Consider the following 27,255-nt stretch of genomic DNA (forward strand, 5'->3'; position numbering starts at 1 on the left):
TGCTAATGGTCATATAGTCCATAGTTGTTGCGTTATAAATAGTGGAATCATAATACTTGTCCTGGGTCTTGTTCATTAGGCACCAAACTGAATAAATGTTACTTAAACCAGGAGTCACTACCTGGATTTGTCCAACAAGATTAGTTTCTACAGATGGTACTATAGGAATGGAAATAGTTGTTTCCACCATGCTGATCCATTGGAGTGTGCTAGATAACTAAAGCTTATTTTATTAAACTCCATTGTTGCATGCATTGCATTATGGATTAAATATTTGCTTGTCACTGTCTATGAAGATATAACCTTGAATCATATAAACTGTATGTATCTTTTGTTTTTCTTCATGGGTTCGTGCAGGTGACTGTGTATCATGACCTCACCAAAGAAATCGGTAGAACGCTCAGAATATGTGTTGGAGGGGAAGTCGGGAGACAGTGCTCAGTTTCTTCGGAGGAAGCTGAGCCCGTGCTATAGCAACCGGTCACATGCGGAACCCATGCAATTCATTATTGCTTTAATGTTTCTTGTTCTATGAAGAATTTATGCACTAGGTTAAGGTTATAAGCTCAGTGACCCAATGGATGGTAATAGACTAGTGCAAGGGGGAAAAATGATCCTATATGTTTGTTAGTTCTTTGTTTCATTTTTATTAATGTATTTTTTAAAGTTGTAAATCTTTAAAGTTGAGATTGAGTCTCAAAATGGGGGAATGTGGTAGAATTACAACATATTAATCACAATACTTTCATATTAGTATATTAATATTAGTACATTCACTCTGTTTTTCTGAGAACACTCATGTGTCTGTGAGAGAAGCCTCTGAGGCTTAATGCTGACAGTTGATTTACAATGGCTTGGTGATAAGACAATATTCCATAGAATGAGTTGGTGTTTGTGTACTGAGGTACCAGGGAGGAGATGGCTCGGGTATGGATGAGAGGACCCTCGTCTTGGGGGCCAAGCCCTGGTTTCCTTACAATGAGAACAGTCTACACAGCAGATACTGTCTGCTGTGAATTATTAATTTCTTTCATACAAATCCTAATCTTTTGACCCATTCTACTCAGGTTCTCAGTCTCTCCTTTGATTAGAATAATTACCACGACAAGCCTTATTCTAAAATTGATTAAATCATTTTTTCCCTATCAATCTACACACAATACCCCATAATGACAAAGCAAAAATAGGTTTACACTTTAACTAATTTATTCAAAATAAAAACATTGAATATCATATTTACATAAGTATTCAGACCCGTTACTCTACTTTATTGAAGAACCTTTGGCAGCGATTACAGCCTGGAGTCTTCTTGGCTATGACGCTACAAGCTTGGCACACCTGCATTTGAGGAGTGTCTCCCATTCTTGTCTGCAGATCCTCTCAAGCTCTATCAGATTGGATGGGGAGTGTTGCTGCACAGCTATTTCTAGGTCTCTCCAAAGATGTTCGATCGGGTTCAAGTCCAGGCTCAAGGAGTTCAGAGACTTTTCCCAAAGCCACTCCTGCGTCGTCTTGACTGTGTGCTTAGGGTCGTTGTCCTGTTGGAAGGTGGACCTTCGCCTTAGTCTGAGGTCCTGAGCAGGTTTTCATCAAGGTTCTTGCTGTACTTTGCTCTGTTCATCTCTGCCTCGATCCTGACTAGTGACCAAGGCCCTTCTCCCAATTGCTCAGTTTGGCTGGGCGGTCAGCTCTAAGAAGTCTTGGTGGTTCCAAACTTCTTCCATTTAAGATTGATGGAGGCCACTGTGTTCTTGGGACCATCAATGGTGCAGAAATGTTTTGGTAACCTTCCCCAGATCTGTGCCTGGACAATTCCATCAAGCTCATGGTTTGGTTTATGCTCTGACATGCACTGTCAACTATGGGATCTTATATAGACAGGTGTGTGCCTTTCCAAATCATGTCCAATCAATTGAACTTACCACAGGTGAAATCCAATCAAGTTGTAGAAACATCAAGGGTGCAATGGAGCTCAATTTCAAGTCTCACAGCAAAGGGTCTGAATACTTTTTCTAAATTAGCTAACATTCCTAAAATTCTGTTTTCACTTTGTCATTATGGGGTAATGTGTGTAGATTGCTGAGGATTTCTTAAATCCATTTTAGAATAAGGGTTGTAACTTAAAATGTTGAAAAAGTGAAGGGGTCTGAATACTTTCCGAAGGCACTGTATATCAGTAAACCTTTTCACTAAAATACATCTGACTTACATGAGATTTGGGTATATGAACACCAGCTTAAAATTATGAAATAAATTGATGTACCGATTCATCAGGTGTAGCATTTTAGTCTGGAATGAAATGACTGAAGTAATGCTGTTTGATACTTATTGCACTTATATGCAATGTCCTAGAACCCCATATTTACAAAACAATGGCACGCAATTCTGTGTACATTACCGTGCTCCGAGTATCCCTCATGTTGAGGAATACGTGGAAAAGCCTTAATTATGCAGAGGATCCAACTACCTCAGGGTGGAAATGAACCTGTCCAAGTCAACTTAGACCCTTTTTAAATCAGATGCAGGTCTTGCTCTGTCAGTTTTTAACAGCTAAAGCTTGGTCTGGGAAGAAGAAATGTATGCTAGCCTAGGCACAATAATGAAGAGGATACAATATGGATGAAACGTCAAGTAGCTATGTTACGTGACAGAATGTAGCCCAACTACGTAACCCAATTCAACCTTAAACAGGGACAATTGATTCAGTAAGTCATGCCTAAATATAGGAAATACATTGTAGGGCATGCCTTAAAACAAGACATGACAAAATACAAAAAATGTCACATTGAAAATAGAAAATGTTTTAATATACAACTGTTTCAAACAATGTATGTTGTAAAAACAATAGCAACCAAAAACATCTGTTTAAACTGAGCAGTGAACAAATTAAAAGCAAATGTTACACAGAACTGCAGGGTGCACCTGTAACAAGTTCATACTCAGACCAACCTGGTACCCACCTAAAAATCTCCTTCCTGAAAGGAAAATGTTAAAACAGGTTGGCTGCAGTGAAATTTTACATATCTGTCCAGCATCATTTTTTTTTTTTTAAGTGTACAATCCCTACAAGCATGTATCCAACACTGAAATGATTTGGGAGCACTTAAATGCATACACATCATTTGCAGTACAATACAAGAGCTGGTCCCATGCTTTTAAAAGAATGGTAGTTACTGCAATGCTGTAACACACAGATAAAAGGTTTCCGAATACTAGACCTGTGAGATGGGCGCTAGAAAGGCTCAATGGTGGTACAATAGGGAATTTGACTGGTGACAATACGCAGTAAAATCAACTATGACAGAACAAAATGGTTTCAAGAGGAGAGTCTGTGGTAACCAATGCCCTTTTTGCAGCTGGTGAAGTTCGATACAGAAATTAATCTCATGTTTTCTTCTGGGAGTGAGGGGAGAAGAGAAACATCTACCGGATGGGATAAAACAAGTGAGTCTTCCACTTGATGGCCTCGTGGTCGGTCAGTGCTTGTTGTTAGTTTCCTCTTGGGAAGAGCTTGAGATGCCGTTCTGATTTTGAGTGGACCCAGAGCCCAATCCATACAATCGCCCACAATACTTTGCATCATCAATGTTGTCTTCAAAGAAAAGCTGCAAAAGACAACTTACTTCAGAAGTTTCAAGTAACAGAAACATTGTCAGACTCAGTTTCTCCCAAGATGCACGTCCCCATCATCAAGGATAGTTTCTACACCTTGAACTGGGACTGTCAATCTTAAAAAGGTTATTTTCCTTCCTGACCACTGATTTGAAAAGACTTGACAGGTGTAAGCAAAATGTTGAAAATGTCATGGAAGACAGGAGACATTAGGAATAGAATAGGTACCTCTTTCATCCTAAAGAATGCCATCCCTGTGAGCAGTGAATCGGAACCGGCCTGGTGCTGTCTCCCAATCCTCTTCAGTTCCAGCTGGTCAGCCACCTCCTGGAGTCCTCCCTGAACAAACACACAGATAACAGTCAGCCAACTGGAGCCATATGCTCTGCCTCAGCCTTTGGGGAAGTCAAATGACATTTCATGTCAGTCACATTTCTTTACCAATAGGCCACCATTGCTTGTGTAGCTGAAGCGGTTCAGTGAGCCACGCTTGTGTGATGAGTAACCTTGTCTGAGACCCGAAGACTTGCATTAGCTAATCAAGCTAAGCATGCCAACAAAGTTGAGGCATGCATGAGACTCAGATTCAAACTGTCGGACACACTTTACAGCCAACAGTACTTTCATTGGCTTTGCTAATACCATAACATAATGAATAAGCAAATTACCAGGAATGTGTCTTTACCTTTAAGTTCTTACAGCTTTTCATCAGATATTTCACATCATAGATTGCAGGGAAGAAGAGATTGAGGATCTGGAAGAACTCATGTTCCTCCTCAGGTAGGCGAGTGTCCGTTAAGAGCTTCACCAAGTAGCCAAAATCATACCCGCTGCAAATGAGAAGAACAGCAGGTAGATCATTATAACATTTCTCAAATGACAATTGAGGCACTGTTGTGAGTTTTAATGACTTGGGCCCAGAGTTTAACCTGGTCACCAGGAAAAACTAGGGCCTAGGCCCACTGACATTTCTCCACACATCCCTACCTGTGAAAGGAGAGCCACTTGACATTTTCACACAGCACTAAACCAGATGTCATCAGGAGCTCAGCAAAGTAGAGTGTGTCGATCCCCTCTTCCTCGTGCTTTTTGAATTGGAGGCCGGAGTTTTGGAGTAGGTCTATTGAGTCCTGGGAGTACATATCCTCTCTGTTTACAAAAGAACATCAGTCTTTTTTCCAGAAAGGAGCAAAACAAACTATTACTCAAGTCTTCTAATGAGGCAACAAATCCTACCCAAATAAGCATAAGCATGCTAGTTTTAATTTCATCACTGGCTATGCTGTATTGTAAAAAGGATGTAAGGAATAACACCCACGTTAAATTAAATTTGAAATTGAACTGCCATGTTGTTGTTCCAGGAGGATAGTCTCCATCCTCGTTCATAAACGACAGTCCCAATTGGATGATTTTCAGAAGGTCCACATTGCACCTCAAGAGTTGATACTGGTAATCTACTGTGCTGCGAAACTCGCCAATGGGTCGAACTACTACTCCGGGGAATTCTGTGTCCTGGTGGAACAAGGAGGACATCATTAAATGACGGAAAAATGTTTTAATGCAATAAATATCAAAACCTTCCCAGACCTACTATGCATAAATTATAAATAGGGTATAGGCATATTTGGCACGATAGATTACCATGGCAATGGAGTTGTAGCTTTGAATTATCTGTCGGATTTTCCTCATTTCCTCCTCCACATTGCTTGCCCAGACCTCACAGATAATCTGACTGGTATCTGCAAGTGCGGCTGGCATTTTTGCAGGTTGAGGAAAGGACTGAAAACACCGATAATTCTGCGGCACCTTCAGGGAGCAGTCTGGTGAAGAAAAAAAAACTTTCTGGGAACAAGAGGTTTAAATTAATGTAGGCCATTCCGCTAATCAACCATTACATTTTATATGCAAAATGATAGCTAGTTAAAACTGTGTGCAGTAGCTGGATTCAGCATCAAACCCACTTCATGGCTGGGCGCTTAAATCAAAACCTGACTGGCCTGGATATCATCACTGCGATATGAGGGATAATAGTTAGCTGGTAGTTCAAGAGCAAGCGAGTTTGGCTGGATAAACGACTCCACTTTGTTTTCTGCAAATTGTGAACGTTTCTTGTACAAACACTTGGTTAACTAGCTAGCTCGCAAAAATGAAATGACGGACAAGCTAGGTAGTTAGCTAACTACCACAATGATAACAGCTAACTCAGTTACAGGGGGAAACATAGTATGTTAATGGTAGATAACATTTGTTATCTAGCCACACTGGAGGTTAACTACCTCGTCAATATTCCATAACAATGTTTTTATTTTACCCCCCTTTTCTCCCAATTTGGTGATATCCAATTACGAACTTGTCACATCGCTGCAATCTTCCATAACACATTCAACAGTAGCTAGTCGAATTAGTTTAGACTAGTTAGCGAAACGGCTAACTAACGTTCTCAGTTTGCTAGCGTTGGTTCGTTTGGTTAGTATGAAGATGACAAGCTAACGTTAGCTGGAAAACAGCAGGATAGCTAGCCAACTCACTTGGGTAATTTGCTGGACTCACATATTATGGTATTAGCTAGACTACTATGAACCGTATAAACCACAAATAACAATGTTTACCTGATCCGTCGTATGATCTTGTACTTCTGCTGGGGCTACTGATAGTACTTGATAGCTAACGTTACTGGATAACGTTGGCTTACTAGCTGTTATCGGAAGTCAAAGAAACATCTACGCAGGCGCAGTGAAGAAAAAAAGCGCACCTTCACTCTCACTTGAAGCTCTGGCCCAAATAGCCTGATTGTAGTCGCTAAAGAGCGCGGAGCATATTCAGCCATTTCCCCCAAGAAAAATGCATTACATTATTATAGCTAGCTACATATCTATAGTTTTGAAATGTATAGTTGCCAATGTGGTTTGTCGTCATGACCCCCATGTACAGTAAGTTTTCAGCACAATAAAGACCCAATTATCCAGGAGTTCATTGGCTTGCAAAGGTTTTTACATACTAAATGCTTTACAAAGTGTCATATTTATTCAAATCTTCATTTGGGCTTTGGTATTCCACAATAATCAATACAAAGCTGTAATAGGATTTTGTTTAAGACATTACTTTGATTTGGAAAGCATAAAATACCTGACGGTTATGTAGCTCCAAATGTCAAAGGAAAACCTGATATAGTTCCAAGACACAAGTTACCACTTTTCACATTAAAACACAATTAAAATAGTTAATTCATTCAATTACTAATATTCAGTTCATACATTACATCTGCAGATAAACAGGGAGGTATGGCAAAGCGATATCACACTCAACCAAGTATACAGGTGTCTGTATTACAGATAAGTACTTGCGGTTATCCTGAATCCTGGTGTTATGAATAATGAATTGAATCATAGTAACTGTTAAATCGAGACATGGACACGTGAAAAATGCAGATGTCAGTGTCATTCAAACACGTCAGCTCGACTCCTCAAATAATGTGCATTGGTCTATCTACTGTGCTACACAACAGCAAAAGCATTACAATACGACGAGTAAACACTATCAAAGATGCATTTCTTCTGAGGCATGACAATTTAGTTTAAGCTTCAAACTAAATAAGAATGAAAGCTGAGGAAGTAAATGTTTTTAAAACCGCAATGACATGTCAATGCTTTTGTTTGTCAGTGTCCCTTGCTAGCACAGCAGAGAGAGGGATACGGTCACTGTTGGCTGGAGTCAGCACTCCTTTGAATGTGGGACACCTCCAATACAGGCATGAGGAGCTGGAAGGCATCCTGGATGTACGATGCACTGTTGGAAGCCTAAAGAAAAGGAGATACATACTGTAGATACTTAAACAATGTACCACATTTATAAATCACACACACAATGTTCAGGTGTCAGACAGAATTATGTGATATGCAGCGATGCACAATAATACAAACCTCCAAGAATACTCCTGTTATGAGTGGATTGAGGACATCTCCCTTTTTATTTGACTGCAAAACAAAATGTTTTGCTCTTATTAGTCTCTGGACTCAGTGAACCAGGAATCTTATACACATATTCAGACTGATTTACACTACTCTATGGGTCTAATTAACTAAAGGAATCTCCATTAGAATTATTAATGTCAGCATTGCAGCATGGAAAGATTGCATCAACTTGTTACCGACCACCCTGCAACTCATTTTTTAATGGATTGAAGCTCTTTAAAGCAGTGGTTTTTAAACTTTTTCAGCAGGGCACCATTTTCTTATGCCATCATTTCTGGGACCACACCCCTACCCAAATCTGATTACAACCTTAAAATCTGTATATTTTAGATTTTTACATCAACAAGTAACCTTCAATTAATAAAATTCTCATCCCTCTTATCTTTATCAAAAAAGTACAACAATCTGTACTCTTACTTTACATTATACTAATACATTTCCCCCGAGAAAGAGATTTTGTTTAACAAGTTTGTCAAATAGGTAAGGGTCAAAATTGACACTCGCTTTCAATACAGCACCTTGCGAGGATAACGGCACTGAGCCTTTTTCTAAAATGTTTGAGTTGGAGAACACATTGGGAGGGATCTTAGACCATTTCTCCATACATAATTCTTCCAAATTCTTGATATCCTTCGTCTGTGCTTATGCTCTGCCCTCTTCAATTTAACCAACAGGTTTTCAATGGGTTTCAAGTCCAGAGAATGGAGATGGCCATTGCAAAATGTTGATTTTGTGGCCAATTAACCATTTCTTTGTGGATGTTGATGTGTGCTTGGGGTTATTGTCTTGGATAAAATATCCTGGTACTGGGTCAAGTTCATGATGCCATTGACCTTAAGGGCCCCAAGACAAGTGAAAGCAAAATAGCCCCATAAAATCAAGATCCACCACCATATTTTTTGTTGAAGATCACTTTATTGGCCAATGGCACACAAGGTCCAGCTGAAATTTGACTTCCACTTTTTCCCAACCCCTGCCCAAATCTGAGGACAACCTTAAAATCTGTCATTTTTTAAAATCAACAAATAACCTTCAAATAATTACATTTTCATCTCATTAAATCAACTTATCATTCCCAAACACATTTGTATATTGTCCCATACAATAATCTTTTCATTTATTTTAGGGACCACACTTAAATTCCCCCGCGACGCACTAGGGGTCATGACCACGACTTTGAATACCACTGCTTTAAAGTAAGGTTGATTACTTTGTGAAACTCAAAATACCATTTATTAGTTGTCATAGTGATGCAGTACACAAGTTCCATGATGAAAAGTTGCTGTGCAAGACCTTGAATATTAACATCTGAAGCCGAGTTCTGTGAATGTAGCTTCGAAGAGTGTAAGCTAAGAGATAGGCTAAATATACTTTGTGATATAGGTTCGTAAAGAATTACCATCTTACCCCTATTGTAGTTAAACAGGTGGTGAACTTCTTGGAAAGTAGTGATATCTCTTTACACAAAACAATTGTTATTCTGTAAGGGGAGAACAAAATGTTGAGTTAAAGCCCAATCACGTACTAGGATATTTATATTTTTATAACCTTTATTTAACTAGGCAAGTCAGTTAAGAACAAATTCTTATTTACAATGACGGACTACCAAAAGGCCTCCTGTGGGGACGGGGGCTTGGGATAAAAATAAAAAAATAAAACATACATACATAAAGTCAGACGTTTAAATACACCTTAACCAAATACATAAGAATGTGAAATGTCAGAATAATTGGAGAGAATTATTTATTTCAGCTTTTATTTTTTTCCATCACATTCCCAGTGGGCCAGAAGTTTACATGCTACCAAATACTAATTGAGTATTACGAATACATTATTTAACTTGGGTCAAACGTTTCAGGTAGCCTTCCACAAGCTTCCCACAATAAGTTGGGTGAATTTTGTCCCATTCCTCCTGACAGAGCTGGTGTAACTGAGTCAGGTTTGTAGGCATTCTTGCTCGCACACGCTTTTTCAGTTCTGCCCACAAATTTTCTATAGGATTGAGGTCAGGGCTTTGTGATGGCCACTCCAATACCTTGACTTTGTTGTCCTTATGCCATTTTGCCACAACTTTGGAAGTATGCTTGGGGTCATTGTCCATTTGGAAGACCCATTTGCGACCAAGCTTTAACTTCCTGACCGATGTCTTCAGATGTTGCTTCAGTATATCCACATAATTTTCCATCCTCATGATGCCATCTATTTTGTGAAGTGCACCAGTCCCTCCTGCACCAAAGCACCCCCACAACATGATGCTGCCACCCCCGTGCATCACGGTTGGGATGGTGTTCTTCGGCTTGCAAGCCTCCCCCCTTTTCTTCCAAACATAACGATGGTCATTATGGCCAAACAGTTCTATTTTTGATTCATCAGACCAGAGGACATTTCTCCAGTTGCAAACCGTAGTCTGGCTTTTTTATGGCGGTTTTGGAGCAGTGGCTTCTTCCTTGCTGAGCGGCCTTTCAGGTTATGTCGATATAGGACTCGTTTTACTGTGGCTATAGATACTTTTGTACCCGTTTCCTCCAGCATCTTCACAAGGTCCTTTGCTGTTGTTCTGGGATTGATTTGCACTTCTCACACCAAAGTACATTCATCTCTAGGAAACAGAACGCGTCTCCTTCCTGAGCGGTAGGATGGCTATGTGGTCCCATGGTGTTTATACTTGCGTACTATTGTTTGTACAGATGAACGTGGTACCTTCAGGCGTTTGGAAATTGCTCCCAGGGATGAACCAGACTTGTGGAGGTCTACAAATTTTTTCTGAGATCTTGGCTGATTTCCCCATGATGTCAAGCAAAGAGGCACTGAGTTGAAAGGTAGGCCTTGAAATACATCCACAGGTACACCTCCAATTGACTCAAATATTATGTCAATCAGAAGCTTGTAAAGTCATGACATCATTTTCTGGAATTTACCAAGCTGTTTAAAGGCACAGTCAACTTAGTGTTTGTAAACTTCTGACCCACTGGAATTGTGATACAGTGAATTATAAGTGAAATAATCTGTCTGTAAACAATTGTTGGAAAAATGACTTGTGTCATGCACAAAGTAGATGTCCTAACCGACTTGCCAAAATTATAGTTTGTTAACAAGAAATTTGTGGAGTGGTTGAAAAACGAGTTTTAATGACTCCAACCTAAGTGTATGTAAACTTCCGAACTTCAACTGTGTGTGTGTGTGTGTGTATGTGTATTATTTATATACAACACACACAACTTTTCAAACGTTTGGGGGGGGTCACTTAGAAATGTCCTTGTTTTTGAAAGATTTTTTTTTTTTTACATTAAAATAACAAAATTGATCAGAAATACAGTGAAGACAGTCATTCACAATCGTAGCTGGAAACAGCTGATTTTTATGGAATATCTACGTAGGCCCATTATCAGCAACCATCACTCCTGTGTTTCAATGGCACGTTGTGTTAGCTAATCCAAGTGTATAATTTTAAAAGGCTAATTGAGCATTAGAAAACAAAGCACTTTCTTTTGAAACTCAGACTATTCTTGTTCTGAGAAATGAAGGCTATTCCATGCGAAGAATTGCCAAGAAACTGAAGATCTCGTACAACGCTGTGTACCACTCCCTTCACAGAACAGCGCAAACTTGCTGTAACCAGAATCGAAAGAGGAGTGGGAGGCCCCGATACACAACTAAACAAGTGGACAAGTACATTAGAGTGTCTAGTTTGAGAAACAGATGCCTCACAAGTCCTCAAATGGCAGCTTCAGTAAATAGTACCTGCAAAACACCAGTCTCAACGTCAACGGGGAAGAGGCGACTCCGGGATACTGGCCTACTAGGCAAAGTTTCAAAGAAAAAGCCATATCTCAAACTGGCCAATTAAAAAGAAAAGATTAAGATGGGCAAAACAGACACTGGACAGAGGAACTCTACCCAGAAGGCCAGCATCCCAGAGTCGCCTCTTCACTGTTGACGTTGAGACTGGTGTTTTGCGGGTACTATTTAATGAAGCTGCCAGTTGAGGACTTGAGGCATCTGTTTCTCAAACTAGACACTAATGTACTTGTCCTCTTGCTCAGTTGGGCATCGGGGCCTCCCACTCCTCTTCTATTCTGGTTAGAGCTATTCTGTGAAGGGAATAGTACTCAGCGTTGTACGAGATCTTCAGTTTCTTGGCAATTTCTCGCATGGAATAGCCTTCATTTCTCAGAACAAGAATAGACTAACGAGTTTCAGAAGAAAGTACTTTGTTTCTGGCCATTTTGAGCCTGTAATCGAACCCACAAATGCTGATGCTCCAGATACTCAATTACATTTACATTTTACATTTTAGTCATTTAGCAGACGCTCTTATCCAGAGCGACTTACAGTAGTGAATACAGACATTTCATTTTGATTTCATGCATTTTTTTTTTTGTACTGGCCCCCCGTGGGAATCGAACCCACAACCCTGGCGTTGCACACACCATGCTCTACCAACTGAGCCACAGGGAAGTCTAAAGGACAGTTTTATTGCTTCTTTAAATCAGAAGAACAGTTTTCAGCTGTGCTAACATAATTGCAAAAGGGTTTTTCTAATGATCAATCAGCCTTTTAAAAATGATAAACTTGGATTAGCGAACACTACGTGCCATTGGAACACAGGAGTGATGGTTGCTGTTGATGGGCCTCTGTACGCCTATGTAGATACTCCATTTTTAAATAAATCTGCCGTTTCCAGCCACAACAGTAATTTACAACATTAACAATATCTACAGTCGTGGCCAAAAGTTTTGAGAATGACAAATATTCATTTTCACAAAGCCTGCTGCCTCAGTTTGTATGATGGCAATTTGCATATACTCCAGAATGTTATGAAGAGTGATCAGATGAATTGCAATTCATTGCAAAGTCCCTCTTTGCCATGCAAATGAACTGAATCCCCCCAAAAACATTTCTACTGCATTTCAGCCCTGCCACAAAAGGACCAGCTGACATCATGTCAGTGATTCTCTCATTAACACAGGTGTGAGTGTTGACGAGGACAAGGGTAGAGATCACTCTGTCATGCTGATTGAGTTCGAATAACAGACTGGAAGCATCAAAAGGAGGGTGGTGCTTGGAATCATTGTTCTTCCTCTGTCAGCCATGGTTACCTGCAAGCAAACACGTGCCGTCATCATTGCTTTGCACAAAAAGGGCTTACAGGCAAGGATATTTCTGCCAGTAAGATTGCACCTAAATCAACCATTTATCAGATCATCACGAACTTCAAGGAGAGCGGTTCAATTGTTGTGAAGAAGGCTTCAGGGCACCCAAGAAAGTCCAGCAAGCGCCAGGACAGTCTCCTAAAGTTGATTCAGCTGCGGGATCGGAGCACCACCAGTACAGAGCTTGCTCAGGAATGGCAGGAGGCAGGTGTGAGTGCATCTGCACGCACAGTGAGGTGAAGACTTTTGGAGGATGGCCTGGTGTCAAGAAGGGCAGCAAAGAAGCCACTTCTCTCCAGGAAAAACATCAGGGACAGACTGATATTCTGCAAAAGGTACAGGGATTGGACTGCTGAGGACTGGGGTAAAGTCATTTTCTCCGATGAATCCCCTTTCCGATTGTTTGGGGCATCCGGAAAAAAAGCTTGTCCGGAGAAGACAAGGTGAGCGCTACCATCAGTCCTGTGTCATGCCAACAGTAAAGCATCATGAGACCATTCATGTGTGGGGTTACTTCTCAGCCAAGGGAGTGGGCTCACTCACAATTTTGCCTAAGAACACAGCCATGAATAAAGAATGGTACCAACACATCCTCCGCGAGCAACTTCTCCCAACCATCCAGGAACAGTTTGGTGATGAACAATGCCTTTTCCAGCATGATGGAGCACCTTTCCATAAGGCAAAAGTGATAACTAAGTGGCTAGGGGAACAAAACATCGATATTTGGGTCCATGGCCAGGAAACTCCCCAGACCTTAATCCCATTGAGAACTTGTGGTCAATCCTCAAGAGGCGGGTAGACAAACAAAAACCCACAAATTCTGACAAACTCCAAGCATTGATTATGCAAGAATGGGCTGCCATCAGTCAGGATGTTGTCCAGAAGTTAATTGACAGCATGCCAGGGTGGATTGCAGAGGTCTTGAAAAAGAAGGGTCAACACTGCAAATACTGACTCTTTGCATCAACTTCATGTAATTGTCAATAAAAGCCTTTGACACTTATGAAATGCTTGTAATTATACTTCAGTATTCCATAGTAACATCTGCCAAAAATATCTAAAGACACTGAGGCAGCAGACTTTGTGAAAATTAATATTTGTGTCATTCTCAAAACTTTTGGCCACGACTGTACACTGTATTTCTGATAAATGTTATGTTATTTTAATGGCCATTTTTTAAAATTTTCTTTCAAAAACAAGGACATTTCTAAGTGACCCCAAACTTTTGAACGGTAGGGCAAAACACACATCATGACAAGAGACAACACAACATAAAGAGAGACCTAAAACAACATAGCAAGACAGCAACATATGACAACACAGCATTGTAGAAATACAACATGACAACAACATGGTAGCAACACAACATGGTAGCAGAACAAAACATGGTAAAAACATTATTGGGCACAGACAACAGCACAAAGGGCAAGAAGGTAGAGACAACATTGATAACATTAATTGATAACAATGAGGATATCAATACACATTACGTCTGCAGGTTACGGAGGTGTGAACCAGAGTTATACGGTGCCTTCAGAAAGTATTCATACCCTTTGACGTATTCCACATTTTGTTGTTGACGTATTCCACATTTTGTTGTGTTACAGCCTGAATTCAAAATGGATTAAATATAATTTTTTTTCCCTCACCCATCTCCGTACAATACCCCATAATGGCAAAGTGAAAACATGTTTTTAGAAAATTTTGCAAATGTATTGAAACATAAATACAGAAATCTCTCATTTACATAAGTATTCCCACATCTGAGTAAATACATGTTAGAATCACCTTTGGCAGTGATTACAGCTGTAAATCTTTCTGGGTAAGTCTCTAAGAGCTTTGCACACATGGATTGTACAACATTTGCACATTAGTCTTAAAAAATATATATATATTAATTTCTGTCAAGTTGGTTGTTGATCATCTTTAACAGCAAGTCTTGCCATAGATTTTCAAGCAGATTTAAGTCAAAACTAACTAGGCAACTCAGGAACATTCAATGTCATATTGATAAGCAACTAAAGTGTATATTTGGCCTTGTGTTTTAGGGTATTGTCCTGCTGAAAGGTTAATTTGTCTTCCAGTGTCTGTTGGAAAGCAGACTGAACAAGGTTTTCCTTTAGGATTTTGCCCGTGTTCAGCTCTATTGTTCTTTCATCCAATTTTTTTTTTAAATCCCTAGTCCTTGCCAATGACAAACATACCCATAACATGATGCAGCCACCACCATGCTTGAATATATTTAGAGTGGTTCTCAGTGATGCATTGCATTTGCCCCAAACATAAGGCGGTGTATTCAGGACAAAGTTACTTTCTTTGCCACATTTTTTTTCAGTATTACATTAATGCCTGGAAACGTGTTACTTTTTTTTGAATATTTTTATTCTGTACAGGCTTACTTCTTTTCACTCGGTCATTTAGGTTAGTATTGTAGAGTAACTTTCTCCCATCATAGCTATTATATTCTTTAACTGTTTTAAAAAGTTACCATTGGCCTCATGGTGAAATCCCTTAGCGGTTTCCTTCCTCTCCGACAACTGAGTTAGGAAGGATGCCTGTATCTTTGTAGTGACTGGGTGTATTGATACACCATCCAAAGTGTAATTAATAACTTCACCATGCTCAAAGGGATATTCAATGTCTGCTTTGTTTTATTTTTACCCATCTACCAATAGGTGCCCTTCTTTGCGAGGCAATGGAAAACCGCTCTGGTCTTTGTGGTTGAATCTGTTGGAAATTCACTGCTCAACTGAGTGACCTTACAGATAATTGTATGTGTGGGGTAAAGAGATAAGGTAGTCATTTAAAAATCATGTTAAACACTATTATTGTACACCAAGTGAGTCCATGCAACTTATGTGACTGGTTAAGCACATTTTAACTCCTGAATTTATTTAGACGTTCCATAAAAAAGGGATTGAATCCTTATTGACACAAGACATTTCAGATGATAACGTTTAATTAATTTGTAAACATTTCTAAAAACATAATTTCACTTTGACATTATGGGATATTGTGTGTAGGCCAGTGACAACATCAAAATGTAACTTATTTGGGATAGGGGGCAGTATTTTCACGGCCGGATAAAAAATGTACCCGATTTAATCTGGTTACTACTCCTGCCCACAAACGAGAATATGCATATAATTAGTAGATTTGGATAGAAAACACTCTAAAGTTTCTAAAACTGTTTGAATGGTGTCTGAGTATAACAGAACTCATATGGCAGGCCAAAACCTGAGAAGATTCCATACAGGAAGTGCCCTGTCTGACAATTTGTTGTCCTTCTGTGGCATCTCTATCGAAAATACAGCATCTGTGCTGTAACGTGACATTTTCTAAGGCTTCCATTGGCTCTCTAAAGCCGCCAGAAAGTGGAATGGGGTGTCTGCTGTCTCTGGGCAAAGAACAGCAGCAGAATTTGTAAGTGGTCAGCCTGGGGACAGTGAGACTGAGATGCGCGTTCACGAGACTACTCCATTTTTTTCTTTCAGTCTTTGAATGAATACAACGTTGCCCGGTTGGAATATTATCGCTATTTTACGAGAAAAATTGCATAAAAATTGATTTTAAACAGCGTTTGACATGCTTCTAAGTACGGTAATGGAATATTTTGAATTTTTTTTGTCACGAAACGCACGTCACCCTTCGGGTAGTGACCTGAACGCACGAACAAAACGGAGCTATTTGAATATAACTATGGATTATTTGGAACCAAAACAACATTTGTTGTTGAAGTAGAAGTCCTGGGAGTGCATTCTGACGAAGAACAGCAAAGGTAATCCAATTTTTCTACTAGTAATTCTGAGTTTAGTGAGCCCCACACTCGGTGGGTGTGAAATTAGCTAGCCTGTGATGGCCGAGCTATGTACTCGTGCTTTCGCCGAAAAGCTATTTTAAAATCTGACACCGCGATTGCATAAAGGAGTTCTGTATCTATAATTCTTAAAATAATGATGTATTTTGTGAACGTTTATCATGAGTAATTTAGTCAATTCACCGGAAGTTTTCAGTGGGTATGCTAGTTCTAAACATCACATGCTAATGTAAAAAGCTGGTTTTTGATATAAATATGAACTTGATTGAACAAAACATGCATGTATTGTATAACATAATGTCCTAGGAGTGTCATCTGATGAAGATCATCAAAGGTTACTGCTGCATTTAGCTGTGGTTTGGGTTTATGTGACATATATGCTTGCTTGGAAAATGGCTGTGTGATTATTTGTGTCTATGTACTCTCCTAACATAATCTAATGTTTTGCTTTCGCTGTAAAGCCTTTTTGAAATCGGACAATGTGGTTAGATTAACGAGAGTCTTATCTTTAAAATGGTGTAAAATAGTTGATTGTTTGAGAAAATTGAATTGTGGTATTTTAGTTGGTTTTGTATTTCGCGCCGTGCGATGCCATTGGCTGTTGGCTAGGGTTTCCGCTAGCACAACGGGGTTCCGCTAGCAGAACGGGGTTCCGCTAGCAGAACGGGGTTCCGCTAGCAGAACGGGGTTCCGCTAGCAGAACGGGGTTCCGCTAGCAGAACGGGGTTCCGCTAGCAGAACGGGGTTCCGCTAGCAGAACGGGGTTCCGCTAGCAGAATGTCTGTCCTCAACAGGTTAATCAATTTTAAATTCCGGCTGAAAAAGTCAAGGGGTGTGAATACTTTCTGAAGGCTGTATCTATGACTCGTAATGTAACACTGTAGATGGCTGATCGTGTGTAGGAACTTACTGCGAGAGGATTTTGGCCTGCTCCAGAGTGGTGACCTCCTGGCTGGTACAGAACAGGATCATCTCGGCCACTTTGTGGAACTGCTCTATGGATCTGGCTGTGAGCTCAGCCAGGTTTCTGATGGCCGACGAGTGGACATCCTGAGAGGAATCAACAACTCTCACATCAGTAGTTACAACAGAAAGGAGTAAAGCTCCATTCCAATAGTCACAGTCAGATAATGACCTTGATACACATTTTTATTTTATTTTTTCATACCTCAACAGTATAGGTTTTTGCCACTTCCTCTTCATTCCCTTCTTCCTTTATGAGTTTGGTCATTTGGGCAATCTGGTCACATGCATTCTTACTCACCTGATAAGTGGTTTGCAGAGAGAAAATAGGTTAGAGATTAGTGATCTATCAACTGGAGAAGAGGTGCTGCCTGAATTGCAATGAATGCAGAATCCAGAAATATATAGAATATAAAAATTGCTGCAGGCACAAATACACAGAAAACGAGTAGTGAACTCAGTCCATTTAAAACTCAGTTCTACCAAAACTCTTCAGAAGATAGCAACAAACACTGCTATAATATTGGACCATTAGCATGAGACAGAAAGATCTCTGGCTTTAAATGAAATCAAAAGAGAAATGTATTGTGCCAACCTTGCCAAGTTTGTCAGCTTTTGTGGATATGTGTAGTCCATCCAGGGCCCCTGTTAATTCCCTCAGAAACTCAGCGCCATCTTCATCTGAAAATAAATATCAATAAAGAAAATGTATTGATTTTGTTCATTGTATTATCACAGAAACAAGATAACACATTGTATGTTTTTCAGTTGGCTTATCACCCACAGAAGAAAAGCATACACCAAAAGTATTTTGTTTCTGTTGTGAGTACTAAAAGAACGTAAATGTAACATTGTGATAGTAGACTTTGTGTGACAGTTCTGTGACGATAGGCTACCTTTCTTTTCATTCACCTCCTCCTCATCAAACTCCACCAGAGAGAAGGGTTCCTTTATGAGCTCCAGGTCCTCTTTAAGTTGGTCCAGCTCCTCTCCAGACAGAGTGGTCAGAACAGACTTTACCTACACCACACAACAGATTCAGTCATAGATAGGATCTACTAAAAGGAGCCAGGAAGATTTTAAAGTGGCATGGATCCATTTTTATATCTCAAGAGGTTGAAGGAAAAAGGAAACCGCACACTGCTCTTGATAGTATCACTGATATTTAATAAGCTTACTTATCGGCCTAACGGCCTTCGTCAAAAGCTAGCAAAAAGTTGTACTGATTTCAATGGTAGGCTGTGCACGGTGTACAATCAATCATGTTTTGAGAGGCTGTTTACTTGTTTCTTTGTACAAAGTAAAATGTGGAACTTGCTCATTATTACCTTTGACTCACTCTCCCTGGAGAGAATCTCCAGAGCTTCCAGGTGGGATAGGCCCTGGAATTCATCGAACAGCATTCCGTAATGGGCCTTATTTTCTGTGTCGGAGGACATCTCCTTGGCTGTTTCCTGCTCCTCTCTCTCCTTAGCCTCCCGTAAGACCTTCAGCCAAAACAAAAACCTTGAATTCAATCTTTCCAACACCAATAAGGTGTAAGCCCAACACTGGGGGTGGCTTCTCTGACATCCATTCAACAATATTCACCTGAGAAAGAGTGTTAGTCCTGTTCATCAGACCCTTTGTTTTCTTGTACCCTGGATCTCCCTCTGCTATGACATCCATGGTCTTCTTGCCTATGAACTCCAAGGCATCTAAACCCCCTATTAGGACCGTTTTACCCTGAAATATAGATATTAATTTAGTCAGTAACCAAGTCACTTTTGCCCATAAACAACATATGATGGTAATCACCAAAAAAAAGAAAAGAAGCATTGTTTCTTACGGTGCTTTGAACAACACTGCTGAGGGATGAGAACATTCCAATGGCGCTTCCCATAGCCAATGCACCATCTCCTTCCCCTTTAGCAGTCTCATTACTGGGTTCACCTAGAAGTAAAAATACAGTGGGTCCAAAATAATTGACACCTTTGATAAAGATGAGCAAAAAGTCTGTATAAAGTAAATATTTCAAATACTCAGCTATACTCTTTGCAATTTTTTGTTGTTGCTGAAATTATATTATTTGATACTAATACAATTGCTCAGAGGAAGAGATTATGTTTAAGAAGTAATCCTTTTTTCTTCTCAAAAGATTATGTTTAAGAAGTAATCCTTTTTTCTTCTCAAAAAGTTATGGGTCAAAATTATCGACACTCCTGTTTTCAATACTTCATCTTGCGAGGGTAACAGCACAGCCTTTTTCAAAAATTTCATGAGTTGGAGAACACATTTGGAGGGATCTTAGACCATTCCTACATACAGAATCCTTCCAGATCCTTGATATCTTTCGTCTGTGCTTATGAACTACATTCTTCAGTTCAAACCACAGGTTTTCAATGGGTTTCAAGTCCAGAGACTGAGATGGCCAGTGCAAATGTTGATTTTCTGGCCAAATATTCATTTCCTTTTGGATTTTGATGTGTGCTTGGGGTTACTGTCTTGGCTAAAATGTCCTGGTTGCCTCTGCAATGAGGCTGAAACTTGGTCGCAAGTGGATCTTCCAGCAAGACAATAAACCTAAGCACACCAAAATCCACAAAGAAATTGTTAATTGGCCACAAAAATCTAAATTTTGCAATGGCCATCTCAGTCTCCAGACTTGAAACCCATTGAAAACTTGTGGATTGAATTGAAGAGGGCAGCGCATAAGCGCAGTCAAAGGATATCAAGGATCTAAAAGGATTCTATATGGAGGAATGGTCTAAGATCCCTCCCAATGCGTTCTCCAACTCATGAAACATTTAAGAAAAAGGCTCAGTGCCATTATCCTCGCAAGGTGAGCTATTGAAAACAGGGATGTACATTTTGACCTCTAACTTTGTTAGAGGTCAAAATCTCTTTCTGAGAAATTGTATTAGTATACAATTACATATTTACAAAAAAATTGTAGCATACAATATAGCTATATAATATTTTATAGTAATTTTTGCTCATCTTAATCAAGGGTGTCAATTTCAGACCCCACTGTACATCTCAGACATCAACTTAATGTGCATAGCTACAACAGTGAAGCACTTTACATCTCCACAACAAACACATCCTAAATATACTAAGGCTTATCACGGCTGATGCTAAATCTAGAGTGATGACTCATGTGTTGATCATGTTGATGACCGGTGTATGCCATCATTACCCTCTTGTTTGTCCTCCTCTCCAATCTGTGCAGACAGCTCTGTGGGGCTGGGGATTCCCAGAGAAGTCTCTGCCTTCTCAATAGCCTGGGTGATCCCTTGACCTTAGAATGAAACAAACATAATAAAATGTATTTTTAGATATTTTTAAGTTTACATATGCTCACTGAAAGGGCACACATATTGTTTAACATAACACCATGAGAACACAAAATGGCCACAAACAGAACACACAATTTTTGGTTCTCCTCACCTACAGTGGCCACAGTGGCCGAGGCCGTTGACATTATGGACTTTCCCCAGCTCCCCCAGTAGCCCCATCCTCCCTGGACTACTGTTGACTCACTGGATGTCTGGAGAAGAGAGAGAGATGGAGGGAGAAAACATTTGTACCTGACTATCATTTGTACCCTATACAGCTATAAAAAAAAACTAAACCATATCCAGGCCCCAAGGTTAGAAGTTAAGCTTGTTGAATCTTTCACTCTGCTGTATCCATGCATGTCTTACCTTGGCTGGCTCTCCATCTACTTTAGGTTTCTCCTCCTGAGTCTTGTGGACTTCAACTGGAGGTTTTGGATCTGGTCTCTTCCTGGTCTTCCTTCCGTTCCTGGTTGGGGGGACATCTGTGGAGTTGTATGTGGTGCTCTCTCCAGGTTGTGCCTGTGGAGCACTGTCTGGTGGCGTCACAGTGGGGATCTGCAGTGGTGGGGCCTCTGTCTCTGCGACCTCTGAACTCCCAGCAGGGTCACCAGGGGCATCGCTGTCTGACATCTTAACACATACCTGTTGTTATTGGATGAAAAAAAAAAAAAAATCTTGTGTAATGTTTCATTGAAACTATAAACAACATTTTAAAATAATTTATATCCAATCAATAAGTCAAAACAAGTGGGATGTACAGTAGAAGTTCACATTGCCCCAGGCGTTACTCAAATTGAGTCCGGTCGCAACCCGGGGCAAGAGAAGTCCAGTGACAGGCTATTCTTGCAGATTAAATCTAGCTACCTAGATAAACTAAATTACAGAGATTAGAGACTGATACTCAGACTTTCATAGTTAGTGTTTAGCTAAAATAACAGTTGTCTGAGCCCAACGTAACTGTGTCCAAAAAACATCAGTGACAGCACATCAATGGCTAGACATTGTTGCACTTTCCCCTTAACTAGCTGTTAGCTTGCTATGATAAAGACATTGCTCCCAAGTCTTCTAGGTGATAGACAAATGTCTAAGAAAGAAGCCACATGGTTTTGATGAAGAAGCCATCTACTGACGTTACTAACCAATTTTATCCCAGTTTTCGTGTAATAGTCTTGATTTTCTTCGTTATCTTGCAAGGTATAGCTACAAAACCCCCGATTAGCCACGTCACACGATAATTTGTTATGGTGAGGGGTCTCTTCTTCTACTGCATAAACATGTACTTATAGTGGTCAAAACAGTACACAACGCCACCTGCTGACCTGGAGTAAACATTACACTAACATTAGCTCCCAGTTGCTGTTAGGTCCAAAACCATTGTTGGAGTAGTTCTACTACTCACACATACTGTACATCTCACCGACGTCTGCTTAACAGCGGTATATCGTTAGTAGATCGTGTTCCATATAGAACGTAGGCGGCTGTGAGTGTGATAGGTCGAAATGCATGCGCGCTGCTGGGAGGTGATTCGTGCCAGAATTAAGCCTCATGAAGCTACTGATACCTATCACCAAGTCACCTAATGTGTTCCTAGCGCCATAAAATACAGCCATGAATTAACATGGACTGTCTTCTTCTTCTTATATGACGTTTACCGGCCATTGGCATCCAATTTGTTGCATTACTACCACCTACTAGACTGGAGTACAACTCCCTTATACTTTGCTTGAAAAATAAAAATGTACTAAATAAATACCCTACCATCTAACACTACACTCACTAATTTCTAAATTATATTAAATTAACACCACCCTACTCCACTAATTAAATATATTTATTCCTATCTCGTGCCATCATCCTGAAAGGATGGGACATCACCATTTAACACACCCTGTAACTCTTCTGATGTCAAGTCTTGCACACCCAAATACCTCTCCAAAGCTGTCACCACAACCTCAATTTTCTGCAACCTCCCTTCCATCGCTGCAGTACAGTTGATAACCATTTCTATAAATGGTAAAAATCCAAAAATACTGAATCATAGATCAGTTTTTGGCCTATCCCTCTGTACTGGTATACATTTACATTTAAGTCATTTAGCAGACGCTCTTATCCAGAGCGACTTACAGTAGTGAATGAATACATTTCATGCATTTTTTTTTTTTGTACTGGCCCCCCGTGGGAATCGAACCCACAACCCTGGCGTTGCACACACCATGCTCTACCAACTGAGCCACAGGGAAGGCTATATCTCTAGTACTCTCACCACTCCTCCCCCTCAACCCATCTTCCTCTACTTTCTTCACTGCCTCAGCATATGACAACTTCTGCACTATTCTAACCCTGGAAACCTCAACCTGCCTCTCTCGCACGGGACATTTCTGATCTCCAGCTCCATTGGCACCCTTACAATTAACACATTCCACTACTTTCCCCAATACTACACATTCCTTTGTCTCATGCCCTTCTGCACATTTCTCACACCTTGGACCCTCCCTCCTACACACTGCTGCCACACATCCATAAGCTTGACACCTGTAACGTCGTAATGTATTCGGCACATACGATCGTACAGGATAACTTATATATTCTAACTTCACTTTGTCGGGCAAAGAATCAACATCAAAACTCCCCACTCTCGCCACCCTGTCTGTGTCGCATCAAACGACGAGCATCACATACACCGGGAATCGTTCCCCTCAGCTGGTCAACTTTTATATTACCGCTACCCCAGTAATCAGTCCTTTCATTGATGCCCTTTTCTTGAGTGCGAAACAATACACTTTTGTTGCCCCCATTAGTTTTACCCCCCCGAGCGCATTCTCCCTCTGACCAACAGAAACACAAACAATTATCACTAGACCACTTCTGGTTACCCTCACCGATTCCACATTACCCAACTCTTTTTACACCCACGTGAAACCACAAATGGATCAGCCAAAAGGCAAGAGTCCACTTTTTCCATAAAATTCACTCCTACTATCACAGACTCATCTTATTTCTGATCCTCGGTGCATACCTCAGTCTCCGAAAACTTCACCATATCTACCACCTGCGATACTTCACCCTCATTCACTTCAATTTCTCCTCCTGTCTTCAGCTCCCTCTCCTTACACTTTCACATGTTAGTTTAAGTGTTTCTTTAGTTTATTATTAAAGATCTCACCATGAATGCCTTAGAAACGTCTACATGTATATGATTTTGTAAAACATATTTTTAATTGCCAGAGTAATCATTTGTCGATTTAGCTAAAATAGTCATATCACCTCAAACAAAAAATATTAGGCTTGTTTATTTGCAGCCAGCCACCATTACTGTGTATATATGCCTCTTTCTCAAATCAGTATGGACAGAAGGGCTTCTTTGTTGGAGCTAGCCCTATTCAGTAATAAGAGGTAGCCTAGGTCTCTAGTGGTACATTCAAAACAAGTCGGAACTCTGCAATCTCTGACTTCCACTTCAGACTTCAGTCTTCCTCGGTTTTTGATTCGTCCTCTGTTTTTCGCCAGAGTTCCCAGTTTACCGCAAGTTTGCCGGTTTAACAGACACATTCACTATCACCATGCAATCCTTAGGCTATACATTTCTGTGGAGATGTCTTATGGTTAAAAGCAGGGCTTGAATTGAGGTGGTATGTGAGGATATAGGCCTAACCCTTGTTATAGAGATGGGCAAAAAGAATATGCCACCCTTGTTTGCTTAGCATTAGAAAAAATAACGGTCTACTCTAGGCTATAACAATGATTAACTCCACGATTATATCCGCATAGTCTACTAGTCTATCGAAACTCTTGCTCAGCTTCAACATCACAGGGAAATGTGTTTGTTTTATTAAATGCTCTGCAATTTAGAATATTAGTGGAAGGCTAAGCCTACCACAAAATACCAAAAATATAGAATCGGTATTGGTCTATCCATAGACTGAACAGCTTAACAGATAAACACTTTTTTATTCAGGAGAATCGCAGTCAGGCTATTCATTTCAGTGCAGTTGCGTTCTTACGCATAACCGTAGACTAACCGGAACCGAAAACACCCCAGCCTGTTTAGATCACAGATCATGAAGCCTGAACATTTCAGCTTTTTCATTGATTTAACCCACAATCGCCTACAGATTTGATACACATGAAGACCTATATTTATTCTAGATTTGACAAACAATAGCCTTACTAGGATCCTGACTTTTCCCCACCTTATATTTGTTACCAGTTAGGCTAAATGTAGTCCTATTAATAATGTTTTAATGTTTTCCTACACATTTACATAGGCTAACCATTGCGATTATTGTTATTTAACATATTCTGCTTTTAATGAATAAACAGGCATCGGGGTAAAATATATCTGGCAATATTTAAGATTTGAATATATAAACTTTGATTTTTTTTGGTATGTGTGTCAATTTACTTTCACAGATGTTTTGTACACTCACATGGCAATCATAGACAAATACTGAATTCTAGCGTGTGGAGTAGAGAGGAGGTGCGTGCTGTGTGGATGGGAGGTTCTGCCTGTCACTTGTTCTCAACAGGCAGTCAGTCTCGGGAAGGGGGACTCGAAGAGGGTGACTGCAAAGTCCAGGCACTGCTGCTCTCTTTGTTCTGAGTGTTTGCAGTGCTAGTGTTTTTAACTAATCTGTGTATCTCACATTATGTGCCCATTATGATAGTTTTCTTGCTCTTTCATAGCAGATAATGACAAGATGACAATAACAGTAGCTGTAGATGATGTAATGAAATGTTGGAGGGTGGTTGGTAATGGAGGACATCAGGTGGATCCATGTCTGAGAGTTAGGCAGAACCCCTAGGTCCTGGGTCCTGGAGAACAGGAGCAGAGTCAAGGGAACAGGGTAGGAGACAGATGTAAACAAACAAACAAAGATACAGGTTGATCAGGTACATAAAAATACAGTTATTGAATTATTGAATTTAAATGTTTGATTAGACATGCAATAATGTTATTTGCAGACAGAAAATAAAGAATACCTGTAATTTGTTATGTCAGTGGTGTTGATGAGGGAGGTAAGGGATGGTCCCTGGAAAAGATAAGAGAGAGATGAGCTGTGAGAGAAACTCCAGGGTGGAATGACCACTGGAGTAGTACACTTAACAGTACCTACGTGGAAGCGGAGGTTACTTAATGTCAAGCCCTGCATGTTTTTTTCAAAAGTCCCATGGAATGTAGGCCTACATTGAACACACATTGGCTGCTACTGTAGGCTGAATGATAGAACTGCTACAGTATTTCCATGCTAAAATATTATGGAATGCATTTTCTCCATTGTTTTTTAATTGTTGGCCACTCTGGTAGTCCTACATTAGCCACAGTAGCCTACTTGACCACTGTCTGGAACAGTAACTTAAGCTAGCGGAACGCCTCACCAATATCCAATGATAGAGCGTGGCGCGAAATAGAAATACCTCAAAAATGCTATAACTTCAATTTCTCAAACATATGACTATTTTACACCATTTTAAAGACAAGACTCTCGTTAATCTAACCACATTGTCCGATTTCAAAAAGGCTTTACAGCGAAAGCAAAACATTAGATTATGTCAGGAGAGTACCCTGCCAAAAATAATCACACAGCCATTTTCAAAGCAAGCATATATGTCACAAAAACCAAAACCACAGCTAAATGCAGCACTAACCTTTGATGATATTCATCAGATGACACTCCTAGGACATTATGTTATACAATACATGCATGTTTTGTTCAATCAAATTCATATTTATATCAAAAAACAGCTTTTTACATTAGCATGTGATGTTCAGAACTAGCAACCTTCCGGTGAATTTACTAAATTACTCACGATAAACGTTGACAAAAAAGATAACAATTCTTTTAAGAATTATAGATACAGAACTCCTTTATGCAATCGCGGTGTCAGATTTTAAAATAGCTTTTCGGCGAAAGCACATTTTGCAATATTCTGAGTACATAGCCCGGCCATCATGGCTAGCTAATTTGACACCCACCAAGTTTGGCTTCAGCAAACTCAGATTTACTATAAGAAAAATTGGATTACCTTTGCTGTTCTTTGTCAGAATGCACTCCCAGGACTTCTACTTCAACAACAAATGTTGTTTTGGTTCCAAATAATCCATAGTTATATTCAAATAGCTCCGTTTTGTTCGTGCGTTCAGGTCACAATCCGAAGGGTGTGACCTGAATGCATTTTGTGACAAAAAAAATCAAAATATTCCATTACCGTACTTAGAAGCATGTCAACGCTGTTTAAAATCAATTTTTATGCTATTTTTCTCGTAAAATAGCGATAATATTCCAACCGGGCGACGTTGTATTCATTCAATGGCTGAAAGAAAAAAATGGAGTAGTCTCGTGGACGCGCATCTCCAGTGTCACTGTTCCCAGCCTGACCACTCACAAAAACTCCTGCTGTTTTTCACCCAGAGACTGCAG

General features: G+C 40.0%; 2 protein-coding genes across 3 annotated transcripts; both read right to left on the reverse strand.

The window, feature by feature from the left end:
* Positions 1-2,785: 2,785 nt before the first annotated feature.
* LOC106567998 (CCR4-NOT transcription complex, subunit 8) lies at positions 2,786-6,368 on the reverse strand. 2 transcript variants are annotated; one of them, XM_014137965.2, is made up of 7 exons: positions 6,222-6,368; positions 5,254-5,454; positions 4,931-5,124; positions 4,600-4,761; positions 4,298-4,442; positions 3,841-3,951; positions 2,786-3,605 (listed from the first exon to the last, which is right to left on the reverse strand). In XM_014137965.2, exons 2-7 carry the CDS (start codon positions 5,368-5,370, stop codon positions 3,477-3,479), a joined length of 858 nt encoding a protein of 285 aa, XP_013993440.1. In that variant the 5' UTR covers positions 5,371-5,454; positions 6,222-6,368; the 3' UTR covers positions 2,786-3,476. The 2 variants fall into 2 exon arrangements, with proteins under 2 accessions (XP_013993440.1, XP_013993442.1); XM_014137967.2 differs by having other exon boundaries at positions 5,254-5,450; positions 6,222-6,365.
* Positions 6,369-6,617: 249 nt separating this feature from the next.
* fam114a2 (family with sequence similarity 114 member A2) lies at positions 6,618-22,075 on the reverse strand. Its single transcript, NM_001173860.1, is given in 14 exon segments — positions 6,618-7,409; positions 7,533-7,586; positions 8,991-9,063; positions 17,464-17,603; positions 17,722-17,817; positions 18,112-18,197; positions 18,413-18,536; positions 18,845-19,003; positions 19,107-19,241; positions 19,345-19,448; positions 20,695-20,796; positions 20,946-21,045; positions 21,203-21,478; positions 21,976-22,075. Coding segments are annotated over 13 exon segments (1,539 nt in total). The 5' UTR covers positions 21,467-21,478; positions 21,976-22,075; the 3' UTR covers positions 6,618-7,307.
* Between the last annotated feature and the right edge of the window lie 5,180 nt (positions 22,076-27,255).

Source organism: Salmo salar, chromosome ssa13 (genome assembly GCF_905237065.1).
Source record: "Salmo salar chromosome ssa13, Ssal_v3.1, whole genome shotgun sequence".
NCBI classification, from domain to species: domain Eukaryota; kingdom Metazoa; phylum Chordata; class Actinopteri; order Salmoniformes; family Salmonidae; genus Salmo; species Salmo salar.

Coding starts and splice junctions, on each gene's coding strand:
- LOC106567998 (XM_014137965.2), bottom strand. CDS start 5,370: ATGCCAGCCGCACTTGCAGATACCAGTCAGATTATCTGTGAGGTCTGG. Junction 4,443..4,599: donor AAGTGGCTCTCCTTTCACAG/GTAGGGATGTGT, acceptor TCTCATTTGCAG/CGGGTATGATTTTGGCTACT. Junction 3,952..4,297: donor AAAGCTGTAAGAACTTAAAG/GTAAAGACACAT, acceptor GTGTTTGTTCAG/GGAGGACTCCAGGAGGTGGC.